This window comes from Haemaphysalis longicornis, unplaced genomic scaffold (genome assembly GCF_048455015.1).
Source record: "Haemaphysalis longicornis isolate Haplotype H1 unplaced genomic scaffold, Haemaphysalis longicornis Haplotype H1 scaffold_5, whole genome shotgun sequence".
Lineage (NCBI taxonomy): Eukaryota > Metazoa > Arthropoda > Arachnida > Ixodida > Ixodidae > Haemaphysalis > Haemaphysalis longicornis.
Genome location: NW_027526385.1, coordinates 19,971,710 through 19,992,402, shown reverse-complemented (window position 1 = coordinate 19,992,402; position 20,693 = coordinate 19,971,710). Strand labels below are relative to the sequence as shown.

At 48.4% G+C, this 20,693-nt stretch overlaps 1 protein-coding gene across 4 annotated transcripts in view; it reads right to left on the bottom strand.

Moving 5' to 3' along the window:
• Positions 1 to 4,574: 4,574 nt before the first annotated feature.
• LOC144137943 (uncharacterized) overlaps positions 4,575 to 20,693 on the bottom strand; it is a 41,949-nt gene continuing 25,830 nt past the window's right edge. For 2 of the 4 annotated variants that reach the window (XM_077669974.1, XM_077669975.1), the window contains 4 exons: positions 14,025 to 14,117; positions 13,866 to 13,934; positions 11,512 to 11,643; positions 4,652 to 5,919 (listed from right to left, as the gene is read on the bottom strand). In XM_077669974.1, the coding sequence (XP_077526100.1) occupies positions 4,690 to 5,919; positions 11,512 to 11,643; positions 13,866 to 13,934; positions 14,025 to 14,117 (1,524 nt within the window). In that variant the 3' untranslated portion in view covers positions 4,652 to 4,689. Of the gene's footprint in view, positions 5,920 to 11,511; positions 11,644 to 13,865; positions 13,935 to 14,024; positions 14,118 to 20,693 lie in introns of all 4 variants that reach the window. The other 2 variants (XM_077669973.1, XM_077669976.1) reach the window with 2 other exon arrangements.

The following is a 20,693-nucleotide window of genomic DNA, read 5'->3' as shown; positions in this document are numbered from 1 at the left end:
CGAACCTCTTCGTCTCCTGGGGCATAGCCTCCTTTATACTTTCTGTGCCTGCGACGTGCGCCGCCAGCGACCGTCGGCCGTCCGCTCGCCGACTGCCACCGGCCGCCGAGGGGCGGCGCTAGTCACGTAGGGCTAGCGCCGCGCCGCCGCTGCCCCGCTGCCGCCGCCGATCTCTGTTCCCGCACAGAGTTATTTTCTTGAAGAATCGCACGTTGCTTCTCCTCCACGTGCAATGTTGAGTACCTGCACTCTTTCGTTTCGGACGCCGGAGGGATGTGGAAGAAGTCCTGTCATCACCAGGAAGTTCAGTAGTGATCCCATATAATCTCTGTTCGGCACTTTGCGGAGATCACTGCGTTCCAATGACCACTTAGATGTTGGTTAGGAAGCTGACAGCGAACAGCAGCTGTCGCACATGTTATGTGCGACAGCTGATGTTTGCTGACTACGGAGTCACGGTCCGATCAGCCACTCACGGAACCAAGACAGAGGCGGACTGCTGTACCCTTCTGATAAGCTCGTCTATGTCTTGGACATGTCCTGCGCCTGTTCATAGAAACTGCCCTGAAAGACGAGCCGAAGCTGAAGAAGCCATTGAGGACACTTCAGGAAGCGGCTATACTTGCCATTGTTGATTCTGGCCTCCTCAGCTGCCCCCACAGTGAACAGCTGCACCACAAGGAGCTGGCACAGCTGATCTGCCTGAAATTTTTCAGGTCACTACTTGTGAACTATACCTGTGCAGCCACCGACAAAAATGACGTGTATAAATCATTCTCAAAAAAGCCTTTTTGCAGAAAGTATGTAAAGCTTTAAAAAGCAGCCTTTATTTATTGTCTCTTGTTCTTGAGAATAAAATGTTTGAGTGCTTTTTGGTTTCCACTGAATGAGTTAATTGCCTGGTCTTTTGCGCTGCTTAGCACGATGTCGCGGGTTCGATTCCCGGCCGCTTTTCTGATGGAGGCGAAAAGCAAAAAACGACCGTGTGTACGAGATTTCGACGCACGTTAAAGATCCCCAGGTTGTCAAAATTAATCCGGAGCCCTCCACTACAGCGCGCCTCATCTTGTCTAATTGCCTGCGTTGCGTCGGCGCGTTAAACCCTACAATCAATCAATCAGTATCTTGTTTTCTGCCCACTGGGTTGCACCCCACTTCAACTTAACATGCTTTCCTGCCTGTTCCATTTGTTTCACTTAGCATGCCGCACGCTCAAAAAAAAAAAAAAAAAAAAAAAAGACGCGCGTCACGACATCCATCACGGGCTTCTCCAACAAAAAAATGCGATGCTGTTTGTAACAGCACGTTTATATGCACTTAAGCATTTTATTTTCCTTCTTTTATAGTACTTTTTTGGGTCGTGGTAATCGTAAGCCAACTCCGCACAGTGCCCACCGCAGTCTGTGAAGACGTCGTGCTGCTACGCATGATGTTGGTGTTCATTAAGTGTTCATGTGTACACAAGTGTTCATTAAATATTACTCTTACGTTTGGCACCACTTGAACCCTTTGAATAAGGGCTGTACAACTTCCTGTATTTCCACCAGTAGAGATATTGTTAGAAAGCACGTAACCTGCAAGCAAGAGAGCTCTATAACAGTGCGAACGGCTGCACGCCGGCACAGACGCCGGCACTTCTGCGCGCTCGCCATCGGCGCGCCGACGGCCCCGGCACTCTACGTAAGTGGCGCCCCCACCAAAGTGAGCGGCCGCTCTCCGCAACTCGAGCGACGGAGCCCTCCTATTGTTCTCCCGGCGACGTCGCAGACACAGAAAGTATAAAGGAGGCTATGCCTGGGGCGACGAACAAAGACGCCTTTGGAGCGCCCTGATAGCCGGTGCGACAGCCTGGGCAAAACAGTGCGCATCAGTCCTTCTTTTCGCCGTCTTCCACGCATGGTGGTCCTTGACGAAATGCACTCTCTCACTGTTTTGAAAAACACGTCAGAACCTCCGCACCGATTCCACCGAACGTACGTGCCCCCACCGCCTTCCAAGTTCTACGTTTCGTCCGGCCTGATGCCTGACCGAGGGCTGCGACACAGGCTGCGGCGACAGCGCGGGCGCGGCTGACCGGCTGCGAGATCGTGCACCAGCGCCCCTAGCCACCCTAGCGGTGGTCGACGGCGCGCGGCACGCCGGAAGCAGCGCCGTCTCCGCCCGCCCGGGCCACTCCCCTATTCTAGTTCACTCTAATTACGACGGTTAGAGAAAACGCAGCAAAAAGTAGTTACCTAAAGAGCCACAGCACCGTGCCACGAAACAAAGCGTACTTAAACTAAAGTGCAGCTTATTCAAAACAGCGTGAGAGAGAGTGTTAAACGTTCAGTAGGAATTGGTCATTTGTGGGTCCTAACGCAACGGTGAACGTCGAACTACTTCAGCGTTGTGCCTTTGCGCGTTCTTTGAACCCGCGGCGGGGCCGTTGGACGGGCGCGTTGCACCGATGGCTCCGTCTCTTTTGTGGCATTGAAACTGCGGTAGTACTCCTGTATGTGTCTGAGGTGCGTTTTGGTGTCGGTGGCTGTGTGAAGTATACCTGACTGGTGTAATAACATCGTTTGCCAGCTACGGCAGCCGCTGAAAACGTAAGTCACCATTTCATTTTTTCGCGGTGCGGGAGTGCTCGCGCTCGTTCCCGCCAAAACTTCAGCTGTCGTTTATAACTGGCGCTCGCGAGTGCTGCTTAGTGTTGTTGGTTCTTGCGAAGAAAAAAGTGGTCACATACATGTGCTTCCAATTGTGTGACGCCAGTTCTAGCTATCCTTTTTCCGGCTTTGTGTTTTCCGAACAAGCAGCCGTGCTCCCACTGCAGGTTCACGACGTTCAGCAGGCGTTAAAGCAAGACTCGTGTGCAGTATAAGAGTTGCGGATGTATTAGGCTGGCTTAATTAAACTCTACCTATTAATGAAGCTTTCGTTTCATTATTTTCTTGAGCAACGTAAAGGTATTGTCGAGCGACAAAGTAATTACACTACCGCTGGGCTTCTCCGTCGGTTCCGTTCGCGTCTGAATTCCGCGTCTGACGGGGCAGAAGCATAGAAAAATAAAAAATTAGCTCTATGGCAGAAGTGAGCGAAGGCACAACAAAATTTCACGGAACCACTGGCGTGTCGCTTTGTCTATTGGACTTTTTATATTACTTTGCGCTACTGCAATAAGAGTGAAGCCCATTTTCGGTGAAATTCCGGACTGTTTTCTCAAGAACGACCCAAGTAACTGCTACCGTAAAACGCAGTATTGAAAAATGAATAGTGCAGTACGTTTTATGTTTCATAGCGAGTGTTAACAAGCTAGAACTTTAGGCTGAATATTTTCACACGGATATGTGGTAAGGCTTGTATCAGTGCTGTATTTAGTAAGCAGCGTGAATTTAGCATTATAGTGAACTATTTTTTTTTTACTTATTACAGGCGCTACAACGCACAGGTGTTTCCCGTGGACAAGTGGCGGATGCAGCAGTGACAAGCTTTCCAAGCTGGGCTATTCTACAATAGTGCTGTTCAAAAACATATTGTGGTCTTGGCAGGTCGGCGAATTACCGGGAATGAGGGTCCTGTTTTCATTTACCTGAATGCTTCTGTTTTGTAGGCATCTCAAGCAGTTAAACGAATGATAATTGGTTCCGCGCTTCATGAGCAGCGCTTTTTAAAAATTTCTCTCGACTGTTATTTGTGTTTGCTTTCATGTTTGTGTTCGTATTCTTGCCACTGTTAAGCGAGGTTTCTCGTATATTTGATGTGCATAATAAAAAAGCTACACAGAGAGACCCGGTGCGTTGTGTTGCTCCGTTGTTTTTGGCAAGTCACGTATGTATAATTGCTTCGAAAAGTTGATGCAGTTTGCTTATTGTGCCTCGCGGTCCCATTTCTGTTTTATACATGCCATTGCACAGGAAATTATTTAACGAGTGCGCATTAAATAATTAATGTGCGCCCGTTTAATAATTTCCTGTATACTGGCATGTATAAAGCAGAAATCGGGCCGCGAGGCAACTCGTAAATTAAGCATTGGTCATAAGGACTGGCCACAAAGCCAAAAATGTGCATGAAAATAGCGTGGGGTCCACCCATTGGCATTATCATGGCAAGGTACTTTGCCAAGCGTTGTCCAATATTGGCCTTCCAGGGCTTGGCCAATTGTTGGCTTGTCACCTTTCCCAAACACCAGCCGATATTGGCGGCCGAGGTATTGCCAAGCTCGGACACATTGGCCACTGATGTTTTGCCATGCTTGGGCTTGGCGATTTCTGCTGCTTGGGCGGCTGCTCCCAGCGCGCGCCTTGCCACCCACCGTCTCGAGCGTCGCGCGTCGTTCTTTAGCCGCGGTAGCATTTGCACTCGCAGCGCCTGCGTCACATCCACGGTCGCTTTTTATTAAGCGCCACACGAGATCAGTACGTGGGGGCATTCGTAGAAACTGCCGTCTATGCGGATTCGACAGTGCTACGGCGGCTCTGCTCTGTGATATCCCTCCGACGGTCACGTGGTCAGCTTTGTTCACACAAAATCCATCGTTTTGCGGCACTCGCTGAAACCGAAACTGCGACTGGCCGCATTTAAAATGCCTCTAATTAAACAACCGTCGCACGCTGAAGCAAATGAGGTTTCTACAGGTTATAAGTAGGTCACTAGCTACTTATCGCAACAAAAAAAAACAAGATGCAAAATTTTTGTGTCAGTGCCCCTTTAATGCTTCCTGCTTGATGTTTTTGGGTCTGGCTTCCGCTTTGACTTTGGCCCTGGCATCATTTCAATCTCTTCCATGTCCTCCTCCTCACCGGTCGTGGCTTCGCCCTCGGACTCCCGTCTCCCAACGCCGAAACTCACCGAGGCGACTTGCCTCGTCGTTTTGGTAATCTTTGGTGGAGAGCAGGTTGGCAGCGTTTCTAGGTTTCCTCCGTGGCCATCGCTGAATCCGGCAGCAGCAACTGCGCTTACGACGGAACTCTCAAGCTTCTTGTTCTCTTGGTCTTGAGACAAACCTTTTGCACCCTTCCTTCCTCCCCTAGGAGCCCGCACGTTCCGAGTGCCCACGCTGACAGTGCTGTCTTCCACGGCGTCGCTTGGCATACACTCCGCAGCTGGCAAGTCTTCGCGGACTTCAAGTTGCTTAGCACGCCCTTTTCCACGCCGAGAGGCTCCGAGAGTCTCGGGTTTACGTTCTGCTGAGGTTTCAATCAGCTCCGCAGCGGCTTTCTTCTTGCTGCTTGGAGGAGCTGCGCCCTTCTTGCCGCGACCTTTCTTGGCTGATGGTGCTTTTTTCTTCCTCCCCTTCGCTGTGGACGTCCTGTCCGCCTCTTCCTCAGTTGAGGACAAAACCTCTTCTGGTTCATCCTTACCCTCAGCATCAACCGAAACAGGCTCCTTGTCGTCATTGACACTCTGCTTGGAGGTTGCGTTGCTGCCTTCCGCAACAGGCTCTGCAGCACTGATTTTGTCTCTTGAACCATCCTTGGCTTCTGTTGACTTGCAATCCAATGCTTGCACCCAGGCCGTGACCGTACTCAGATCGTCATCTTCCGGGTCGCTTTCCGGGACGAAGTAAGGCAAATGCGGCGGAGTCTCGTCGACTGTGGTCTTCCGCGTCGGGCAGTAGTAATCATCCTCTTCCTCGTTGTCAGACAGCGTTGCCTCGCACAAAACGAAACTGAGGTCAGCAGGCGACAGCAGGCGCTGCTCGTCTCCCGCATCCTTGGGCATCGCAGAATTGCCCAGGGAAGGATCGTCACCAGCTGGCACGACGGCATCTTCGGTTGCCCCGTTGTTCTTGCGAGATCCGTCTTCCGCACATGGCTCAGCCAGCTGCGAGCTGTCGGACTGTGTATACTCCAGGCTGGGCATTTCAGGCAGGTTGAAACTCCCGCTGGACCTTGATTCGTGGCTACTGGGCGTCTTAAAGTCGCTCTGAGAAGACGGCTGCGTAGGAGAAAGAAAAGGTGGGGGTAGGGGGACAAAAAGGGAACAAAAGGCATTCAGTCAGACTTCACTAAACAGACCCGGATCGTAAATGTTTTACAAATGTTGGCCGTGAGAAAACGGAGCAAGATATAGAAAGGATGGTCAGTTTCTGTGACGCAGACATGCCAGGAGACAGATTTATAGTTTTCCATTATCTATTCACAAACTGTCTTTACAAATGAAATGATGGCCAACCCATTCCATTAAAACTGGCTTTAATTAAGGTGCATAGAACTTTCACTGAAAAATTTCGTATGTCCCTCACAATTTCAAGTAAAATGCCGATATAGAGCCCAAAAATGTGTAATGCAGCGGCACGTTGGGTGCAGGATGAGAATTCTAACAGCAGAGCTATTGTAGGCCGAGCCTTTTCACAAGTATGACGGAGGTCATGCGTAACACAGGGGTAAGAGTAGTAGCTTCCCACACCCACCGACAGAGGTCACAGCAGCATCACAGAGAGTCTCAGGGAGTCTCGTAGCAGTCTCCGGTCCCTCCTGCTAAGGGTGGGAAAACCACAGCTCTGCCATTTCAGCAGATTTCACACTGGGTGGAACTAGGGCTTAATATATTCTTTTTTCCGGATAGCCGTTTAGCACACCAGCATTGCCTGAACGTGCTAGCGAGCTTCCGTTAACACGGGTTCCAATTCCACTCATGCCCGGACCTTGCACTATGCAAATACTGCTGGAGAAAAGAAGTGGTTGGTTGGCTGGTTGGTAGCCTGAAACTATGGCATATACCCACGAAGAAGACTGGCCAAGGAATTGTCTACTAAATTAGGATTACTGCACGAGTGGTTTTCTTCCCTTTTCCTCTTTCCTACAGTTATGTACGAAGAAACACCCGTTGTTTTACGGTGTACCCGACGGGTTGTGCACTCTGGACTTTTTGCAAAACCGTAAAGGCCCCTCCTAGGTACCGTTCTGTACCGCAACATCTTTTGGTACAGGTGCGTACTAACTATTGCAGCAGCCTCAAATGACACCTGTATCACGCCCACTGGCACAATAAAGATTAAACATTGAGGAGGTTCTCGTACATTTTAAAGTAAGGTTTTGACCTTAGAGATACGAACAGCTGAGTTTTGCGAAGTGCATGTCCCCTGGTGCACGTGAAAGACAGCTATTATATAGCGGGGTAACCGCAATGAATTTCCAAATAACTCGGCGGAAATAATTTCAATTTGGCGCTGAGCTTTCCGAAGTATGAAAGGGGCCACCACACAGTGTTCACACGTGAACATTGCATGTATACAAACAGCTTTGCCAGTTTCAATGCACGATCCAAATACCACATTAAAGGGACACTGAAGTGATAAGTAAACATTGCGGGATTACTAGCGCAAATTGTAGTCCGGAGTCCCCAGGCCATGTTTCGACCACTCTTGGCACGTTTACGCGATTTTATTTAGTAGAAAAATTAATTCGAAAATGCTGTCCTCCTCTCTTTACGCTCGCCCATTTTCTGTGGCGTTTTCGTGTGACGTCGGGAGGAACCGAGCTCTCAATTGGCTGCGCTGCTGCACGGCTCCCCGGCCTCTAGGCAGAGTCAGTCGGCCCAGCGTTTTGTCCGCCGGCCGCCGACGGGTCGTCGCAATTCGTTCGCTCAGTTGAAACGAAGCCAGGACACGTTTGTGAATGGAAGAATGCGCCTTTCTTTACTTGGTTAGTTTGTACACTGTATCTAGCTCCAAGTCAAGGTCGCTTCACACAAAGCGCTGCACAAGCGCACATGCGACGCTTCGCTGACTGTACGCCAGTAGGAAAATATAAGACCTCTTGAAGGCGGGAGAAGAGTTAGCGACGTCAATATAGGTACTAAGGAAATGATATCAACTGATATTTTTACCGGACAGCGTAAAACTAGGGTGCGGGAAGCACTTTTTTGCGCTGGGCGAACAAGCACAGCGGTCAGCAGCACGACTAAGCATCTGCGAACGCTTTTCCGTCTAAGAAATGCAATTGCTAGGCGTGATATATTGTGGAAACTTGGGTGATACTTACTGCACGAGCGCAAAACAACAAATAGTCACCTAAGCTGCTTGAAATGCCAAAACTAAATAAAAGTGTAAACTGGTTATACAATATATACCTTATATTGCCAAGGTCAGCAGAGCCCGCCCCGTAGCCGAGTGGTCTAGAGCGCTGGGTATGTCATGGCAAGTGTTTTGCAAGTCGCAAGTTCGAATCCCCGCGGGTGGGTGCTTTTTTTTTTATAAGTTAACTTTTTCTTTTTCCGCCGATGTTTTCTATACTGAGTTCACCTTTTTTTGGGCCGCAACGTTCATTGATCCACGAACTAGTTCACAGAACGCGTGCAGGCTGGCACTGGCGCGCTAGCGAGTTCTCGTTGGCGTGCTGTTTCCATAAGCACCGACTGCTTGCGGGCAGTGGGCACAGGCCAGAATCAGCAGACCCCTGGCCTGGTGCGAACACGCTTTTTACGATACAGGCATGAGTGAGGCAAGCTCCAAATATGGGGGAAAAGCGCATGACATTTGGGCGTCTGCGGGTACGCGGAGGGCGTTCATGCACTGCGTAGGTCTCGGCTAGTGAATGCTACGACTACAAGCCGTCCTGGGAGGCCTATCTTGTGCATTTTACAGCCGACAACATGGCAGAAGCGCGGTACGATGATTACTGAGATATTGAGAATGCCCATCCAACAACGCCATCGGTTGTGTTTTACAGAACCGAAACCGAAACTTGTTTGATTGCTAACCTTGGGCATCGTCCAATCACGGTGCTCCCTCCTCCCAACGTCACAGCTTTAGTTGGTGCGGCCGCCGCAAGCCGCGCATAGTAGTTTTTCTTCTTTCGCGCTGTGTAAAATAATTACCGATTTGTCAACCGGATAAACGATGAAAAGTGGGCTAATTTGAGCCAGTCTACGCAGTGCGAGCAACAACGGGAGCTTGACAAATTCAATTCAGTGTCCCTTTAAGGAATAGCAAAGACTATAGTATTATTGTTCTAGCTGGAAACACAAGTTTTTAAATACACCTTTTCAAAGCATGTTGCAGCGTTTCAGCGTGGGTCATTGTCCTGGTTGCCAGCATTTGTTTCGGCAGCATGCGCAAGGCTGGCAGGTCTAAACATGCCGCTTTCAAACGTTCTCGGGCCCTATCAGAGAAATCGTTTCGGTTCAAGGTGTCCTAGCCGATGCAGTTTCATTTGGGATAGAGAGCGTATATTCCACAAAAACCTCAGCCAAATTTACTTTGAACGAGCAATATGTCCCACCAAACCAACTGAGACATGACTGGTAACCCCGTGAAATGCGTTGTTTTAAGGGGGCACATGGGTCTTTGATCAAAAACTATGGTTAGAGTTGTGCACCAGTGAACAGTGCACAAATCCAGGCGTGCAATAAGGCTAACATCATCATTCTATCTGGTCTGTACCAGAAGTTACGACTGTTTAAAATTTGGGCCTGGCAGGCAAAGCTAGTTTTTCTGGTTCCCACCTATTAGACCCAAACTTCAAACGGTTGTAACTTCTGCTACAGACCAGTTAGAATGTTATGCCTTATTGCCCTCCTTGATTTGTGCACAGTTCACTGGTACCATCTTCAGCTGCATCCCTTCAGCAGTTCTTTTACAAGGCTGTCAAAAAATCAAATATACAAATCCGAATAAATTTGAATGTAGTCGTTTTACACAAAAACAGATTTTATATCTACAATCAGAATGACGAACTAGATATGGCCTCCAATTTTCATCATCATAACTGCAAAAATAATGTTTTTTGGTGTAAGGCCAGTGTTCCCCCTTAATTAGTCAGGGTTCGTATGGGCTTGAAAAGCAAAAATTCAAGGGTTTTCAAGGGCTTTCAAGGACCAGAAAAAACATTTTCAAGGTCCCCATCTTATGTTTTATCTGGGATTATTTACAACTTTTTCAACAAAATGCAAAATTTTGATATTGCCTAATACGCAAGAACATTATGCACATTTAGATAGGCGCTATGGGTTCATGAATGCTCCCCCAGCTTTATTATTTTTTTTTCATAGTTTATATTTAGGGGGTTTTTCTTTTTCTTTGGTGTTTTGCTGAGGCTGTTTGATTTCGAAACTTAGTTAATGTTGCCTTCATCTCCTGCTTTGTCAGCAAGAGTATCAGCTGAAATTAACTCGGCAAGTGTTACTGCAAGGCAGGATGAACTATATACACGCTCACAATTTGCACGTAAAAGTAAACGCAGATGGAGCGTATGAGGCACAACAAACATGCAATGAAAGGCCGTCCACAGACTAGATAGAGAACAGAAGCCGGCTTTCACGGGATTGTATCGCGACATGAATTCTACTGAGGAGCGCTGCTCCCAAAGTTGCCTCGTAATAATGAGAATCCACAACTCGTAATTTCACGCAATACACTGAAACTTGATTGTTACAATGTTTCTTTACATTTTTAACACCTAAAATTCACGACACATTTTAAATTCTTGTGAAAAAAGATAGGGCCATTGGTTATCTCCAGAAAAATCAAGGGTTTTCAAGGACCCTTTAAAAATTTAGGGACTTTTCAGGCCTTGAAATTTACACTTCTAAATTCAAGGGTTTTCAAGGTTTTCAAGGACCTGTGCGAACCTTGATTAGTTCAACATTAAGCTCTGTTGCAGGCGACGGGTACACTGGCAGATCGCAAGAACCGCCATGAAGCGGAAGTGGCATTGTGGCCGGCCCTGCGCTTTTTCCTATGGCCATACAGGAGAACCGCTAAAGCTCCGCCGAGCACGTTTGTTCTAGGACGGCAGTGAGGGCGATGTGTTGCACGCACGATTGCCCCCACCGGCTGGCCGCGTTCCGCCGCTCACTCACCAGCTGGGCTGGCTGGAATGCCTGGCCGTAACGGCCACGCTCGCCTCAATTTCGTTTTCAAAATCTATTTTTTTTTAGATGCAGAGCATCTGATTCACTCGCCTTGTCCCTCCGGCGTCGGCGTTGTCCACCCCTCCCCCATTCTCCTCGCCGCGCCAGCTGCGCTCTCCGTCACTCACCCCCTCTCCTCTCCGATAGCGAACACTCTCTCGCGAGGGGCATTGGATTGGATTGGATTGGCTTGGATTAAAGTGGATTGTGTTGGATTGTGTTGCATCATAGCCGCGGCAGACGCGCTGGGGCCGGCGCATGTGCAGTACTCTCTCTTCCGCGGTTTCCCCTCCTTCGAGCGTGCTGCGCATATAACCGGTGTGCCGTTCTCCGGTGCAGCAACATCCACGCTTGGCTGAAACACCTAGAGTCCACGTCGCTTTACAAGTACGCCAATGTCATCATCGACTGAGACCGGCTTACGCAGTCCCCTTATGCGCGCTATAAAACGCGGTCCCTTCGCCGCTCCGCCTATGCGTCGCATCTACACAGGGGTTCCCAAGAGGGGAAGTGGGAGTTTTTTTATGGCTGTTTGCACCACAATAGGCGTATTTCAGCTGTCTTATGTCATATCTTGCAGTCTTTTTAGGGGGAATATACGAAAATAATGTTTTCAGGAGGTTGGAATTTTGAGTGCAGTTGGTCTTTGCAGCCAAGCGCAAGGGTCAAACCCACCTTGGCAACTTGCTTCCCGTCCGCCGTGGAGGCGCAAGCGGGATGTTCCAGCTCCCCGTCCACCCGCTCGCTGTGGCAGTCGACTGTCGAGGAGTTGGAGTGCACGACCGCTTCCACAACACCTGCCTGGTCCTGGAAAGGGACACACCAGAGCTCTGTAACTAAACCTCTGGTCGTCATTCGCGCAGTGCTGAAAGTTTGAACACTAGCTGTGTTGATGGGTTCAACTTAAATTGAGGACGACTCAGCGAGAAATGGAACGGAAGCTGATAGGTGTAACATTAAGGGTCAAGAAGAGAGCGGAGTTAGTCAGGGAACAAACGCAGGTTAAGGACATATTGATGGAAATTAAGAAGAAGAAGAAATGGAGGTGGGCAGGGCATGCAATGCGAAGGCACAATAACCGTTGGTCGTTAAGGGTAACAGAGTGGATCCCTAGAGAAGGCAAGCGTGGCAGGGGGTGGCAGAAAGTTAGTGGGCAGATGAGATCAAGAAGTTTGCGGGGATAGATTGGTTGCAGCTAGCGCAGGACCGGGATGAATGTAGATCCATGGGAGAGGCCTTTGCCCTGCAGTGGGCGAAGACAGGCTGCTGCTGATGTGTTGATGCACGTTTTTTTTTTTTTTTTTTTTCTTCATCGTGGAGTGGCCTGTTTAGGTCCATGCAGGGCGAGAGGGTCTCTTTCATTGGCCTCCAACTGCTCTTATCTTGCACTGCCCAGGTCCACTTTGTGGCACCAGATGTTCTTTTTTTTGTTCCTCCCATGTGTAGCTTTGCATGGCCCATCATCCACCCCGAGGTGCATACTACAAAAACCTGAGCAAACTGGGCATACTGTCACTATTCGACAAATAGTACTACTTTGGTACTGAAGTGATTCCGAAGCTATATGCTTGTCCTCTCGGGAAACTTGCATTTAAAATGCCACCGTACGGCAACAACATAGGCAATCCAAAATTTGGCAGATAATTTGCTGCACTGTTACGTTTCAGTACTGGCAAATGTGCAAGGCATGAACAGTGCAACGAGCAGGACTGGCGTGTCAACTCTCATTTCGGCGCTTCTCAATCTTCACTAATTCAGAGCGTAATGAAATTGTTTTGCTCACTGTGTCAGCGTGCCACACCCAACTGTCGTCGTACAATTTATGCCAGTAATACTGGCACAAATACCAATTCATACGTGAAATAGCTTAGACTCCGCATAGTTATCGATCATACGACCTCAGTGGCTAAGGTGTTGTGCGCTACCGACCTCAAGGACATGGGCTCGATCTCGGCCGTGGCGGCCGTTTTTTTCAATGGAGGTGTACCTTCAGTGCATTAAGCTCCAAGAATTTGACACTTCTTCACCTAACTCATTTGTCCGACATCCTTGCCCCATAGCCTTCTGGGTCAATGACCCGTCAACTACCATTCACCTCAAAAGCAGCGTTCAGCATGGTTTTAGGCACAGGTCTCTCAACCAACCATCAGTGCGGACCACCGCAAGAAACAAGTGTTCCTTCTCTTTCTCCTCTCTCACCGCCGGGTGGGCGCAGCACGCCAATACCGAGTGCCACTAGCCACTGAAGTTTGTCCGCACGCTCCACAAGATGAACAACTTCAGAAAACACACAGGCAACGTGGATAAGAACTCTGAACTTGCCAACGTGCAGTGTAACGTGGAAGTGTTGCAGGCACAGGTGCAAGATGAAATCTTAAAAACAGTCAACAACAACAACAACAACATGAAGAGGAGGAAGAAGAAGAGGAGGAGGAAGAAGAGGAAAAAGAAGGAAAAGAAGAAGAAGAAGAAAAAAAAAAAGAAGTGGCTGCATTGGTGCTATGCCCTGCTGTAAAAATAAAGGCTCCTGCGAGTTTCGTAGCTTTTTCCCTACTGCACGCCACCGCCAGCCCACGCTTTAACTGCAACACCTTCCTGCTCTAGCAGTCGTTTATAGGCCACCCATAGTTTGCCCTATGATCAAGAGCCACTTGTGTTCGAAGCCACATGCAAGCAACTACGACAAAAGTGAGCCGCGTTGGTTACTGAGCTGGTAACAACACCATTTTGTACACACGAGGGAAAGAATCTGGGAGCAGACAGACGACTTTCCCATACAAACTAACTAACGTAAGAAGCCTAGCAATGAATTTTTGCACACAAGGAACCCAGGGATAGATTTTGCCAAATATCATATTCTATTATATGGAAGAGGGAGGAGGAGAGACAGCTGATGCGACACACAACCCATTCATTCCATCAATGCACACCAATGATACACACTCAGTGTCCTCATTCATCTGCCTCAAACACAAGTGCAGCTCAACTGTACAGGGCCCTTAAACAGAAAGACCACAAACAGTCCTTACCTCTGCAACTTCAGCGGCGTTCAGGAGGGATTCGGAGCAAGTGTCCCATTCCGTATCATCGCCAGCCACCTGAAGATACCCGGGGAAAGACAACTGACACTCCGAAAATCTCAAACTTCAGAAGAGCTCAGCAAAGTAGGCCACAGAGATTGAACTCACATCATTGTCACGCATCACGTGGGCTGGGATGCCTGCCAGAAAGAAGGTCTCGTTGTACTCCAGGTTGAAGCGGACCCTTGGCTTGAGGGCCCGCTGGGGAGAAGGAAAAGAAATTCAAGGTTCGTTCGTACTTTGAGTGAACCGCGCAACTCTCAAGTGGGCGACGTGCTACCATCATGTGTCAGGAGCTGAACCTCGTTACCCCCCTCATTGAAAATTAAGAAGTTAGCAGCTCAAACAACGAATTTGACGCTAGCGATTTGCCTTTCGCGTGAAGGGGCAGGTTTGGAGGACTTTTTGGGAGCAAACAGCTGCAAAAATATATTAAGAGATGCACATGCTGAATGCGATCACCGCTCTCCCACAACAAACCGTTCATTGCTTGCATGAAGGTGCAGGTTCACTGCACAGCGATACAAAGCCCGAGTGCTCGGGAAGTATGGATGCCCACCCAAAGCTAGCCACTTTGTCTGTCGTTACAGCCACCATCAAAATTAATCATGGCAGCGCTGTGAACCTTCAACGCAAGCATCAAAACAACCAGGCCGGCATTGGTGCGGCATTCACGGCCTCCTCAGCCTCCTCAGAGGCTAACAATGTGCCAGGGTTTGCAATGTGGGTTGATACAGTATGAAGTCAGCGCAATGAACAAGATACAAAGGAAGACAAACAGGAATTTCACTGTAGAGTTATTTAATATCAGCAGAATGAAGGATGCGTGCATTAGCAAGCCTTCCTAAGCCCTGAGTACAGCAGAAATTGGTTTCTTGCGAAAGTCATCGGAGTGATAAAAAAAACCCCACGTATTGCCTGTTAGATTGTGCCGTTTTCGAGTTACTGTTTTTCCTTGACTGTTCCCCAGTTGGCTTCCCTCTGGCCTTGCCCATGTGTAGAGTGCTGTTTGCCGAATGTATAAATAGAATGACTTGGCGCTGGTCCTGTCTGTCTCATCTCACTTTGCGTCTTGTTTATTGCACTGAATTTACCCATTACATGTCCGAACTTGCCCAGCTAGCCACCTTACTTCAAATAATGCTATTTCAATATGCACCCTAGAGCACTGCACGGGCCTGATTTATCCCTTCCACAGTCTGGTGTTTCTAGGCGTGACGCACCCCTAGTGTCGGTTTGGTTTCCGAAATATGAGGGAAGGAACATAGCGATTTATTTGACTATGATAGCATCCGGAACATAACGCGTCGAAAGGAAAGAGTGTGGGTGAGGGATCGCCTTTCTTCCAGATATTTTCAGTTTGCTATGCACGCCTCCGGGACGACGACCCCACCATTTCAACATCAGAATCTGACGCCGTGGAACTCGCACCCCTGCCTCGAATGAGGAACTCTCGGAATGTGAATCTGAGCTCAGTTCGTATTCGGATCGGAATCGAAGAACCACAGCTCTCCTGTCTGCAGTCGAAGGCCCCACGCGGCCAGCCATCCGAAAGTAATTGCGCACGGAGGGAGCACTTTCAGCAGCCCGCACAACGCACAGAAATGAGCGCGCAAAAGCCGCGATTGAGTCATGTTTTGATCTACTGGAGAGGCAACAGCGCGCTGGGCTAACCCGGCACGCCGTAGCAGACGCTTGAATAGATAAATAAATACATAATAACAACAATAACAATAAAAAACCTAGAACCCCGTTGCGGATGGCACAGCCACCCTTGCACCCGTAATCGCACGTGTGCCACAGGTTCACTCATCCTGACAGAGTACAGCGCATCGAGCGAACAGGCCTCCCAGCAACGAAAAGTGGGCGAGGTCGCTCCGCACTCTTCAATACAACGTTAAAGCTAGCGAGTGGAAATACAAGCCACTAGAAAGAATCGACAGATGGGGCGACCAGTCCAGGCACGTCTGCTTTGTGTTGCGGTGCAAATTTTTGAACGCACAATGGAGAGCGTACCGGCACGTCAGTGAGAGCGAAAAGCGCTAACCACATGGAGCGATTTTTCCAGCGACGCGACGAGCGACGCGACTAGGATCCGCAGTCGCCAAACCGAAGTCGCTCGCCGAGGCAACCACATGACAGCGACGGCTCGAGCGACTGAGCATGCGACTGAGGATGGCGATTTCAATGTTTCCGCACTGCGCATAGTAACGCGCTTGGTACGCTGGATGTTGGCAAACATTTTTTTTGTTCATTTGTCATAAAAAGCATGACTAAAAAGCATTACGCCTTTCTACCTTGCTTTTTGCACTTCATCGCATCTCTAAAACTGGTTTGGGTTAGCGATAGCGCACGCTTTTCCTTCTGCGCCTCGTTTCTCGGCTCCAACATGAACGCCGTGAAGAATTCGCTTTCTTTACGTCGTTTTTCCCACACGGGTCTCACCCAGTGTGAGCGGGAGCCTTCTTGCTTCTGCTTCAGCGTGTACACAAGCTTTGCCACGCAAAGCTTTCTTTGCCGCTGCACCGCAAACGCCGTCTGCGTGGATTTGCAAAATCTTCCCCCCGTTCTCTTTCAAAACCGGAGGTTGCGTGCTTATGTAGGGGCTCTCCTATTGGCTAGTCGCTGAGGCCACTTCCGGGAGGCGAGCGACTTGGTGCGCGGCGAAAAGTAGTTCGTCGCTAGTCGCGTCGCGCCCCAAGTCGCTCGCAAAATCGCTCCATGTGGTTGGGACTTGAGGGTTAAAGGCCCGGGGCCCAGCCTGGCACGAGCCCCCCCGGTTTATGAAGCCCGAGGTCCAACTTGGGCCTGTAACACTAAGGGCTGTATTCCGAGTCCTCCCTCCACTCATCTGAAGGGGGATTCCGTAATGCCTATGCATGGGCAAATCGATTTCAAGGATCTCCTCCACTGCAGGTACGAGCGGGGGAGGGACTCAGAATACCAGGGTAAGCCTGGGTCATTTATTTCTAAGCCCAGGGAGGGAGCATGTTTGCATTAATGGGCACTCTGAAAGAAATTTGTTTATGCCTGGTTGAGCTCCCTTCTAGTGTGTACAGAACTCTAGATAGAATTGAAACGCAAAAATCTAGGGTTAAGCAGTGCTTCAGTTCCAATCACATCGGCGTAATAATCGTGTATTGTTATGTCACCGCCACCATCACCTTTGTCGACCAGAGTCTTGGAGAGATCATGTGGTTGTCTCAGGCACAAATGGGTGTGCTAAAACTTTTAATGCCGCGTTTAAATGCACGAGTACTGCACATGCACTTATTTGTTTTGCCTGGAGCGGCTCTTGGCGCTGCTGTTTCTCTAGCACGCGAGTTCGATTTCCGGCCACTGACGCATTGCGATGGGTGCGACATGTGAAACGCATGTGTACATATACGTAACTGCAGAGCTCCATGCTGTCTGAATTAATCCATTCCCCGCTGCGACGTAATCGTATTTTTAGTATGTTATACCCAAAATTTAAAAAAATCTTCATGCTATACAAAAAATGTCAAAATAAGCGTACAATGACTATCAGGCCTAGCAAAGAAACAGACATGTACGTTACTCGTTACTTCTACCTAGTTACTATTTTCGGCAATGAGTAATGTATTTAGTTACTCTTTTTTTTAAAAAAAAGAGATGGGTAATGCATTTGCTTACTCTTAAAGAGGCCATGCAGACAAAACAGAAGTTTGTTTTCTTCGGAAGATTTCGTGTTTTATAGTGCCCCAGCACTTGTCCGGCAGCAAACGATGCTGTCTTCACTGAGAAATTAATCAAGTTAGGTTGAAACTTTCATTCTCCCGCCAAATCGTGCGTTTTCGTGACGTCTGCCATGAAGTCGCAGGGGCGGGTATTCAAACGAACTTCCAGTGAGTCATTAGGCTCTGCAGTCAGTCCTCAAGCGCTCCAATACGGAGCCGCAGACTGGCGTCCACTGTTGCTTTGTTTTTGACTGTGTTTGCACCTGGCTTGTTTTTGTTACTGCAGAAAGTAATCGTTTCAGGAAACATGGGGTGTGCTCGACGTTAAACAGGGTCATGTAAGACAACTCCAAAGCGGTGGACTGCTGTGCAGCTAAAACAAGCATAGTGCACCCAGTACTGACAGCTGTGTGCAATGGTACTTCTATGTTTACGCGTGTTTTCCTAACTTTCATTTTTTTACCCCACCGTTCTTTCGGCTATAAAATGAATATGTTTCACACTTAAGCGCAAACAGCTCATTTGGCAAGCTTACAAGCACTGTGTAATTTGCGTTTGCTTTTGCTGGCCTCAGCCGTCGCGCAGCTGGGTATATGACATGGGTTCTTGTTGCGGGAAATGAGCTAGTGGGTCACGTGGCCATTTCCTTTTTTCCTAATTACCGTATTTTACGGTCTATAAGTCGCACCCCCCTCAAAATGACAGTTCTTCCAAAAAAAAAAACCGTATATAAGTCTCACCGTTGTATAAGACGCACCGGTATATAAGACGCACTTGTTACTTAGGTAAACTCATAGTGAATCAGGTTGCTAGAATGTGCAGCGAAAGTACATGGTTGTGGTGGCCGCCGCCTATTAACGCATCACCCTGTAAGCAGGGCTAGACACGGGCATATAACATCCAAAGTCTGGACATAACTTCTCAAAAATGGTTTATGGATACACACAGATGGCACGTACTTACGGACGGCGTTTACGCAAAACCATCGAAGTCTTTTTCCTCAGACTCGCTAACAAATAATTCAGCATCTTCAGTGGGAGTTCCACCGGTGCATCACTGTCGTCCTCCGACTCTCTGATGTCTTCTTTGCCAACATGTTACCACTCGCGGACCGGATTACTCCGGCCTTTATGAACCCGGCTACAACTGTTTTTGTAGAAATGGAGTCCCAAGAGTCGGAGACCCATTTGGCCACCTCTCCAAACATCGCGCATCTCTTGTGTGCTGTCAAAAATCAGCGCAATAAAGGTGTCATAAATAAAGGCGGACGGAAGTGACGCGACGGGAAGCGGCACGAAAATCAAAACACGAAAATCGAAACTTATTACCGAGCTGTCATTTTAAAAATTAGCAGCACGTTTACCTCCTTCAGAGTAACTGTATGTAATAATTCATGAGCTGCATTTTGTTTTTGCAACCCAGTTGGATGTTACTTTGAATTTATTCTGAACTGTAGTTACTGCGCATGGCCTAAAGTGGCGCGTGGTTGTCGCAGGCCATTATCATTCTAGAAAAAGCTGCAAATTCTTTGGTGCAATGTCCCGAAGCGACATATGGGCAATGAGAAATGCCGTACCGGTGGACTTGGGATTGATTTACACCACAGAGCTGTGTCTCAACGTGCGCAGGCCACGTGTGGCCGCCGCGAACCAGATTTATTCTATACATAAGTCGCACTGGTGGATAAGACGCACCAACGAAAATTTCATAAGACGCACCAACGAAAATTTCAGAAAAAAAACGCGTCTTATAAACCGGAAAATATGGTACATAGTTTATTTGAGCGACGTGATTTTAACGAGGCAATCTTTCGAAAAGACTAAACGACTACTATGAACCCCAATAAAAATACAGCAGGTATAGAAGTCCCACCAGAAGCCAAATGCGAACACTGGCACTTCATTGGCATTGCAGCGCCATCTATGAAAATTGGCAATAAACGAGATAACCAAACTTCCACCTGTGAGCTGGGAGCAGCCCTGGTCAGCAGGCTATCTTTCGTGTTAAGGCCCTGCTCTAGATAAGTCATTGTCTATGTCCCTAGAACGCGATTTAGTGGGAAAATCAAAATTTTGGCTAGAAATGTTTAATTTCTCACTGAATAAAGAGTCGTTTGCTGCCGGGCAAGTCACGAGCGCACCATAACACACTAAATCTTTCGAGCCAAGCAAACTTGTATTTTGCCTACCAGCCCACCAATCATAGAATGGTACATTAGACGGTCAATTGCAGGGTAAATAATTATTTACAGCCTGGCTTATTCATATGACTCAGTTTTGACAAAGCGAGCACCGAGGCAGCCCCCCATGACAGAACGGTGCTCATGACGTCAACGTTCGCGTCGCACCACTGCCAATCTGGACGTGGCACGCCTGCGCAAAATGATGCCAGTCCCAAAACCGCGAGGAGATACACACGGAAGAGCAGCGCACGCCAACTGCAGCCAGCACGTTGGCTACGTCACGGGAGCCCCGACGTCGGCAGTTGGGGGAAAGCAGGTGTAGTTGCCGTCACGCTCGTGATGTTGAAAAAGTACCTGTTCCGAGCTTCCTCGTGCGCGCAAAGTTTAAAATAGATTTAAATTGTGCTATACTGAGCAGTTACTGTCGAAACCAGCTGGGAGATGCCTCCACATACAAAGCACACCTTTTTCGCCCTTCCGTAACCTGAACAAGATGCACCTGTTATTTTTTGCAAATTTCGGCATAAGTACATTACGATTTGTTCCATTCACGTCGCCAAATTGCGAGACTTAGCCATGTAAACTTGTTTAGTGCTTGTATTTGTGAATTATTTGCCTGTATTTACAGTACTTGCAGTTGCAGCTGTGTAAATGTTGTTTTTATCACTGTTCTCGCGTACTTTTGAATGATTTCTGAAATTGTTCATGCCAGCTATGTGTATTTGTTTGTGATCGGCGCCCGCTGTTGCCGCAAGTGGCCAAGGAACCCTGAAGTCGTCGCAGAACGGCTTGCACTTTGGCCACCTCCCACCACTTTTTGTGGGAAAAAAATAAAGAACGAAAGAAAGAAAAAAGAACATAGTTATTTCAACTTTGAAAGTTCGTGTCGGTATTCCT